The following is a 9,743-nucleotide window of genomic DNA, read 5'->3' on the forward strand; positions in this document are numbered from 1 at the left end:
GTTTTGGCAGGAAATGAGTTTTGCGGTTGTGGCACAAAAAATTGTTTTTGCGGTTTTAGCGAGAACACTTGATTTTATAGTTTTGTCGGAAAATTCGATATTAAATTTTAGAAACCTAACTTTTTGTGACCATTGAACCGACTGCATCCACATAGTCCAAATCCATTAACACCCATTACCAATTGATCTTGTGATTCTTGTCCATTTATAACCCACATAGACAAATGGCTGTCACCAAAATAGACCCATTTATATTACCTTGGTAAAGCTCAATGTGGATGAGTAAATGACACAAGCAAACCTCTCCTCAACCTCTGTGATCAGACCTCTTTTACATCTTATGGCAAATGTATTTTTTGGGCTGCTTAATTCAAGTGAGATATCCCTCAATCCCGTTGAGAACAAACACATATCTGATGAGATACAATAAGACAAGAAGAAATTGGGTTTCAAGTTATTGTCATAAAGACTGAACAATGAAATTGATTCTGCAGAGTTAGATGTTCTGTAATAAGAAGCTTTAAACATTAAAAGTGGAGAGGGGATCACCTGCTATGAATTTGGGGTTGATGATTGTAGCGACGATGACCCTAGACTCCACACCCAACCTCTCTGATTTCTGGTGAAGAGCATGGCGAGCCCATCAAACATTAAGGAGCGGTTTGAGTGATGAGACTTGTCTAGTCCTAGATGCTTGTTTATAGGAGCAAGTTATAGAATGCGAAGGATCAGGGATTGGAGTAATTAAGGTTAAGTAGTGGGACATGGATTTGGGATCGTAAATGTTAATCTAAATTATAAAGTGGCATTGATGACCATAGCATAGACGTTGGTTTCTAGGGTAAATAAGAAGACGACGAAGAAGTTCAGTTTTTTGTAGATTGGTTCCTGTCACGAACACGGCCCAAAAACGATGGGGAAAATACAAGTACGCTTAAACTGAAACCTAAACTTCAGCAAATGATAGCAGGACAAGTGTCATTTTTTCGAAAGAAAATATTTTTTTTACTTATTAGTATAGATAAGTGATACATTTGATAGTTTCGAAATATCTGAATCCTAACTAAAAATATCTGAACCCGACCCGAAGTACAGAAATACCCGAACGGGTGCTACACTTCCATACCGAAATACCCGAAAATCCAAAATACCCGACTCGAATTCGAACGGGTAGCCGAACGCCCACCCCTAGTTTCGAACATGACTGTAAACCATAACTTAGAGATTTTTTTTTAACACTTTTTTCATTAAAAAGAATGGGGAATTGAGGACCATACAATAATAGAACAGAGCAAAGGATCAGCTCTAGTCTAGAAATATCACATAGATCTTAAGGCTACAGAAAGTGATGCCTTAACCAAGATATATATCCTGCAGCAATGTAAGATTGAAGCCGATCCTCTTGAATTATACCATCAGCAATAAGAAAAGCACCTTTGATATCACAGCGTTTCAGAAATTGAACCCGCCAATCCAAAAAATCATTAAGCTGAAGACAGATCCTAACTGAATAGAATTTGAGAGAGAGCCAACACTACAAGAAAAAGGAGCTATTGTTACGATTTTTTGAAACTAGATTTCTTAGTCACATATTTGTGACATAACATACACTGATTTGTAACTGATCTATTATGTCAAAAAAAGAGTAGCTATTTAGTCACAATATTGTGACCGGTTATATCGTAACCAAATTATGTCGCATTTAGTGACATAAATATGACAAAAATAAATGAGACAAAAAATGTGACATAATTGTAACTTTGTTTATTGTTACCATAGCGACAACTATGTGACTAAATGCTATGACTCCGTTTATGAAGATATATAAACTAAATGTTTGTGATGGATGCATTGAAAAGGATAACAAATAAAAAATGTCGTAACTTTTCAAGCGCAAAATTATTTGGGTGATCTTGCAAGGTTTATTTATGTAGCTCAAGTTTTAACAATGGTTTATCCTGAGTTTTAAAAAGAAACCATTGTTTATCATTTTTCTTTTGAGGTTGAATATGAAACTTTTCTATACACTATTCCCTAAACATAAACACTAAATTTAAATTTACATACAAAACAATTAATTTGATCTTCTTAAAATTTAGAAATTAATTCTTAAACTTTCAATTCAAATATATATTTTTAAAATTTAAACCAATATACTCCAAACACTTAATCTCAAATCCCCTAAGTTAAGTCCAAATCTCAAATCTAAACCCTAAACTACACCAAATCCTATATCATAAATTTAAACTTCAAATATAATAGTTTAAACTTAAAATCTAAATCTTTGACATAAACTCAGAATTTATTCTTTTTTTTTGACAACTATAATAACTAAACTAAGATAAAGGTCCTACCGACTCGGAAAGCCAAGCCGGTGGGGTGGAATCAACATAGAACACAGCTGAAGGGGAACTCCGAGCACCTCGTGCAAGCTTGTCCGCCACTAGATTAGTTGCTCTTGGTATATGTTGAATCTTGAAGGAAGGAAAGAAACTCTTACCAGAATTTATTCTCTTAAAATCTTTAATCCCAAGTTTTTAAACTTAAACTTTTAACCTTACATATACTTCAAACCATATATTCATACTTAACCTTATATCTTAAGACATTAAGTCATATTACATACTTCAAACTATTTTTAAATATTTTCTAAATTTTAAACTTAAACCTCAAACTCCAAATCATATATCATAAATTTCATTTCTAAATCTATTTTTCATTTCTAGAACTATATAACATGTACTCTAAGTGAAGTAAACTTATAATTTTAATAACTTTTTTTTATCAACAATAAAACTTATAATAAACATAAAAACTAAAAAAAATTAGAAAGTAAAATTCTATCCCTGTACGAAAATGAGATTAGAAACAAAAATTCTAAAACAACTAACATTAAAGAATAAAATGTATTCTGTCAGTTGAGAAAAAAAGTATAACAACTAAAAAAATTCCTATTGGCTGATTCACAAACACAAGGATCAAGCTTTTCACCGTCGGATGAGATTGGATCCAAGGGACCAAAGTTATTCCTTTTCTTCAGATCTCCATACATAGCTTTCTTCACTGCTGGCCTCCGCATCTCCTCTCTTCTCTTTCGTCAGAAGATCTCTCCACCCTCGCAAGATCTCTGCCTTCATCGCTCTCCATCTTCTCTACCACCTCCGTTAATAGTCGTTTATTATAAATTTTACTTCCATCATCTCTCTTCTGCGTGACTTTGATTTTGGTGCAGGTTGAAGAATTGAATGAGTGGTATCTCTGTCTTCCATCATTTGATGTCACGCTCACCGTTCACCACCACTCCACGGTTTGACATATATCTCTCTGTCGCTGTCTTTGTCTCTCTCTTTGAATCTGATTTTTGTTTGTTTTTTGTAAAGGAGGGTGGAGGATGCAGAAAAAGCTTGATGGTGGAGGATGCAGAAGAAGCTTGATGGTGGAGGAGACAAGACCAGCCGTGGTCGCAGTGGCTGTTGTGCGGCGGAGGCAAGGCCACACATGGCGGCTGGAGGAGGCAAGGCGAGGCAGGCATGGCCGCTTATTTTTTTAGGGTTGAATTTTTTTTAATGATTTGGTTTAGTTATCTAAACCTAATTTTATTTTAAACCAATTTCATTTTGTAAACCGAGTTATTTTTATTTCGATTTATAGAGTAACCAATTGAAACTGAGATGTTACTACTACTGTCATACTTTGTGAGGTTTAATTATGACAAATTAATAACATAATGAAGGTTACAAAATACAAAAATTTTGTTACACAATTATAGTAACGGATAAATATTATTTCGTTCGTCATTGATCATTATATTTTGTGACTAAATTTTTGATTATAATAGGCTACAAAAAAAATTGACCAAAAAAAAAGGCTACAAAATTAAGATTTTAAATTAGTTATAAATAATGACAGTTTGGGGCAACATATATAATGTCAGTATCGGTGACAGTAAAAAAACTATAATGTCGTCATTATTAGTGACATTTTGTGACAATAGATCCGTTACTAGAAGTGATATAGTTGTCACATTAAACAGTCACAAATTAAGACAGTTTGATACAATTTAATAAGTAAGAAATTACTACAGTTTTGTTATTAATATACAACGTAACTATGTGTGACGATTTGTTACAAAAAAATTAGTCGCAAGAAATTGTGACATTTTTGTTACTCCAGAAACATTGTGACACACGTATTGTAACCATTAATAATTGGTCACAAAAACGTAACAATGATAATATTGTTACGAATTCTTTGCTATCGTGACGGAAAATTTCGTCACAATACATTTATTTTCTTGTAGTGCAAGCAGAAGGTTTAGTAATTGCGGCAATTAGATCACGGTCTTCACTTGAAAAAATAATCGAAACAAAATGGAGACTTTTGAGGCTTTCAATTGCCCATAACCAACTTTCAGAAGAAGCATCCATACGGCTGATAATCCCCGAGAAAGATCTTCTACTATGCAATAGAACATTCCCTTCATTGTTCCCGAGGACCCAAGAGGCACCACTTTCATTTTTGTACCTGTTCCAAGCATAACCAATGGCGCATTTGAACCAACCTAAAGGGAGAGGTTTCAAACCAAATATGATTCTCTTCTTTCTTTCAAGATTAATAGATTTTTCTTCTTTTTCTGTTGACTTGATAAGAAACCAGTGATTGACCTCCTTATAAACTTTGCTAAGAAGGTCTGGTGCTCTTGTTACACTCCCATCAAAGAAATGGGAGTTTCTGTTCTTCCAAATACTCTAGATGATCCAAGGGCCAGCTCTTCTTATGTTCAAAGGGATAGATAGGGTTTCTCTTGCTTTCAGAACATAGAAGATGTTAGAGTAAACCGAAGAAGAAGAGAAACTTGAAAGAGGCATAGGAAAGTTACTTGTAGCCCAATATTGCCTAGCCAAAGTGCAAGTAAATAGCACATGATTTATGGACTCTCCTTCCAAACTGCAGATCTGACATCTTGTATCAATTCGCATACTTCTCGTCGTGAGATTATCAATCACTGGAAGAGCTCCACTAACTGCTTTCGAAAATAATATTTTGATCTTAGGATAGCTGTTGTTTATTATTTTGAAAGCTTTGAATAAATATATTTTTGAGTTTATTTTAATATTTAATTCAAAAAATAAATGTTTTAATAATTTGTAATGAGTTTTTTAAAAAACATTTATGAAAGTTTTTTTTATTGAATTGAAAAGTGAAAGAGAAAACAGAGACCGGGGCCCAAAGGTTTTAAACATCAGCCCAGAAGTTCAATACTAAAATAAACCCATATATACATTAAGGGCCAACGTACCAGTAGTCCAATATAAATCATATATATAATGAGGGAGTTTCCTATTTTTCACATCAGCAGCTTCTAAAGTCATACGGGCCCACCAAGAATGATAAACGGGACCTCAGAAGTTCAACCATCCATCTCCCCTCTTAAATTCGTTTAGCCGTCATCTATTGCATCTCCTCGATACGAAGCCATCAATGCTTACTATTAAGTTTGGCTCTTCCAATTTCACTAATTCACTTCAGATTCTCTCTTTGGATGTTTTAAGATCAATATCTTAAAACGTTCAAAGATATGGATCTTCTAGGAGAGGTGGTTCGGATTTTCGCCCCCCTCCTCCCTCTCTTCCTTAGCATTGCTGAGTTGGAATTGTTAAGGTTTGGGAAGCCGCTTGACAGTTCGATGTATGCGGGAACTGTTTGTACTAAATCCCCAGACATAATGTTTTTCATGGAAACCAAGCATGATGATGAGTACATTAAGAAGAAAACTTGTGATTTCCATTATCCAAACTATTTCTCTATTCCACCGGTGGGTCTCACCGGGGGCCTTGCTCTGTTGTGGAAATACAGTGTTGATATCAAGATCCTGGAATCAATGCCCAATCTGATCAATACAGAAGTCTCATTTAAAGGCGTCACCTCTTTCATTTCTTTTTTTTATGGAGCCCCCTATCGGAGAACCGAGGTGCCTTCTGGACTAAAACTCTCTCAGACTGGATTACGCAGGGATTCCTCTTGGCTCTCTCGGGTGACTTTAATGAAATTCTGAACAATTCTGAAAAGGTCGGAGGCCCACAGCACTGGGAAGGCTCCTTTACTTCCTTTAGATCCTTTGTTTCCCAGAACGGTTTATGGGATCTCCAACAATCCGGGAATCAGCTCTCCTCGAGGGGCAACCGGTACTCTCACTTTATCCGTTCTCGTCTGGATCGCTCGCTAGTGAACTGTTCTTGGAGTGAACAGTTCTCGATGGGAAAGTGTCGCAATATGCGGTTCAAAGGTTTGGACCACCGACCATTAATAACGTATTTTAACATGAATGGCCACAAGAAGTGAGGGCTATTCCGGTTCAACAGAACCTTAACGGAGAAGCCCGAGATGAATGAAGTTGTAGAAGCTGCCTGGAACCACTCCCCTCTTGCTACGGTTATAGCAAAACTTGATGCTTGTCAAAGATGCATTATAAAGGGGGCTAAGGAACAGGACTTCAAGAGCAATCTCATCATCAACAAGACTCAGCTGGACCTGGAAAAGGCTCTGACATCTCCGACCCCAGACTCAGCACTAATTATAGCCTCACTCACCTCCACTCTTTCCACAGCTTATAAGGAGGAAGAGCAGTTCTGGTTGCAAAGGAGCAGAATACAGTGGTTGAGAAAGAGAGACAAAAATACAGGGTTTTTCCACGCCATCACTCGTCAACGCGTCTGTTAAATTCCCTCTATGTTATTGAGGAAAAGGAGGGCAAGGAAGTTGAGGAACCACAGATGGCGGTTGTTATCTCTGACTATTTTGGTGACATCTTCAAGTCCAATGGAAACACAAACTTCTCTGCAATTGCTGGTATCCTCTCCTGTAAAGTGACAGAAGAGATGAACTCTTCATTGACAACCATACCGAGTGATTCGGAAATAAGGCAAGCGGCTATGTCGATAAATGGTGGTAAAGATCCCGGATCTGATGGTAATTCAGCAAAATTCTACCACTCCTATTGGCATATCGTGGGAGACGATTTTATACAAGACGTTAGACAATTCTTCACAGAAGATCACCTGCATCCGCAGCAGAACGAGACTCATATAAGACTCATTCCCAAGGTCACGGGGCCTTGGAACGTTGCTGATTATCGGCCCATAGCTTTGTGCTAACACCCATTATAAGATCATTGCGAAGATACTGTCTCGAAGATTGAAACTGTTGTTGCCAACGCTTATCTCGAAATCTCAATCAGCTTTCGTGGCTGGGAGACCGATAGGAGATAACGTTTTTATCACTCACGAGACTCTGCACTTTCTCAGAACCTCAGAGGCCAAGAAGTACTGTTCCATGGCAGTGAAGATCGACATGAGTAAGGCTTACGATCGGCTAGAGTGGGGCTTCATCGAGTCTGTTCTTTCACACTTGGGCTTCGCAGAGAGATGGATTACATGGGTAATGAAATGCATTGATTCTGTCCCGTACTCCTTTCTGATAAATGGATCTCCTCAGGGTCTTGTAAAGCCTTCTCGTGGAATACGACAAGGAGATCCCCTCTCCCCTTATATCTTCATCCTTTGTACGGAAGTGCTCTCTGCTCTTTGCGAGAAAGCTCAGATGAACGGTTTCTTTTCTGGAATAAGGGTCTCTCGCCACAGCCCCTCGGTGAATCATCTGTTGTTCACCGACGATACTATGTTCTTCTGCAAGTCAAACGCCACCAGTGTCTCCACCATCTCGGCTATCCTTCAACAGTACGAGTCGCTGTCTGCACATAAGATCAACATCCTCAAATCCTCTATCACCTTTTTGGCCAAAAATCCTCCAGAAGGTAAAGCCAGGGTCAAGCAAGCTCTGGCTGTTGAGGCGGAAGGTGGGATTGGGAAGTATCTCGTTCTTCCCGAGAACTTTGGACGAAAGAAAAGAGATATTTTTGCGGCTATTGTTGATCGTATTCGCCATAAAGCCTTCAGCTGGACATCTAGATTTCTGTCGAGGGCAAGGAAACAAGTACTCCTTAAGGCAGTACTCTCATATATGCCTTGATATGCCATGTATTGTTTTAAGATACCGGTCTCACTTTGCAAACAGATTCAATCTATTCTCACTCGGTTCTGGTGGGACGCTAACCCGAACAAGAAAAAGATGTGTTGGGTAGCGTGGGCTACTCTAACACAACCTAAATATGCTGTAGGACTCGGGTTTAGGGACATCGAAACCTTCAACGATTCCCTCTTGGCAAAGATTGGTTGGCGTCTGATCTCTGACCCAGATTCATTCGTCGCTAGAGTTTTACTCGGAAAATACACTTGGAGGTCTTCCTCCATGGATTGTTCTGCTCTTTCGACAGCTTCTCATGGCTGGAGAAGTATACTCGTGGGAAGGGAATTTCTCAGGAAAGGATTGAGATGGACAGTGGGTAATGGAGAAGCCATACGGGTCTGGAGTGACCCGTGGATAAGTTGTCAAACACCTACTGTCCCCTTTGGGCCACCTACTCTCTCGGATTCAAACCTTAGGGTCTGTGACTTACTTTGCCCCATATCCTATACATGGGACCTGGATAAGATTAGAGCGGTGCTACCTCACTATGAAGATACTATTCTAAGACTAATAACCAGCTCTGCCCGTCTCAGGATTCACTCTCCTGGCTCCCCGAGAAGTTAGGAGTCTACTCTACTCGCTCTGGTTATGGTGTTGGAATGAAAGCTGCTGATAGCTCTCCTTATACTCAATCTGTGAGTTCTCAACCATTCAACTGGTTAAAAATATTTGGAATATTCACACAGCCTCCAAGATTAAAGATTTCTTGTGGAGGATCGCCAAGAAGGCCATTCTAGTAAGTGCTAATCTAGCTAGCAGAGGTGTTACTTCCTTCCCATGCAAATCTTGCTGTGGAGTTGAAGATGATCTACACGTCTTTCTCCTCTGTCCTATCGCAAGTGTGGGAGCTTGCTCTGGTGGTCTCGAGACCGTCTGCGCTTTTACCTTCATCCCGTGGGCTAATCTCCTCTTGTTTGAGTCTCATGAACCTCCCTTAACAGGTATCTCGGTGCCTTTGTGGCCTTGGATCCTATGGGGTTTATGGAAAGCATGCAACAAAATATGCTTTGAGGACCACACCTTCATTTCTATGGAGATCATTACAAAAGCTATTTCTGATGCTCGAGAATGGCAGAACTACCAAGACCCTAAGGAAACAAGCACTCAACGTTCTCCTGGTCAAACCCGTCCTGCTCCAATTGTACGTGATGATACGTCTATTCCTACCTGTTATATTGATGCAGCTTGGGACGCCCGGTCCGGTTTTTGCGGCCTGGGAGATCTCTTCTCTGGATCGCCTGCTCTGTCTCGCCTTCCCCAACTCTCCGAATCAGGAAACATGTCTCCTCTGCATTAATGGCTGAAGCCCTCGCAATCCGTCTGGCGGTAATGACTGCTGCCTTTTCGAACATTAAATCCCTTGTGATACTGTCTGACTCCCTCTCCCTCATCACTATGCTAAAAGCAAGAGAGTCCAGTGCAGCTTTGTTTGGGACTTTGTTTGATATCTACCACTTTAGCTATGTTATTTCCTTTAGTTTTATCCCTTGTTTGCAAAACTCGGATGCTGATTCTGTTGCTAAACTGGCTCTCTCCAGTGCTCTTGTTTCTTCCTCCCCTGTTGGAGTGTAAAAACTCTGCTATGGAATGAAATGTATGTTTGCTCAAAAAAAAAACCTCATCCGCAGCCCTAACCACAGATTGTCAAAGCAAAATAC

At 39.0% G+C, this 9,743-nt stretch overlaps 1 protein-coding gene and 1 long non-coding RNA gene across 2 annotated transcripts; both read left to right on the forward strand.

Moving 5' to 3' along the window:
- LOC111202708 lies at window positions 1-3,670 on the forward strand. Its single transcript, XR_002655601.2, has 2 exons — window positions 1-3,307; window positions 3,381-3,670. It is a non-coding gene; the product is annotated as an uncharacterized LOC111202708 (long non-coding RNA).
- Window positions 3,671-6,773: 3,103 nt separating this feature from the next.
- LOC106378676 lies at window positions 6,774-9,382 on the forward strand. Its single transcript, XM_013818769.1, has 5 exons — window positions 6,774-7,103; window positions 7,180-7,992; window positions 8,074-8,502; window positions 8,619-8,724; window positions 8,772-9,382. The coding sequence occupies exons 1-5, from the start codon at window positions 6,774-6,776 to the stop codon at window positions 9,380-9,382; spliced, it is 2,289 nt and encodes a 762-aa protein (XP_013674223.1).
- The last annotated feature ends 361 nt before the right edge of the window (window positions 9,383-9,743 follow it).

The sequence above is a fragment of the Brassica napus genome, chromosome C2 (genome assembly GCF_020379485.1).
Source record: "Brassica napus cultivar Da-Ae chromosome C2, Da-Ae, whole genome shotgun sequence".
Taxonomy (NCBI): Eukaryota; Viridiplantae; Streptophyta; class Magnoliopsida; order Brassicales; family Brassicaceae; genus Brassica; species Brassica napus.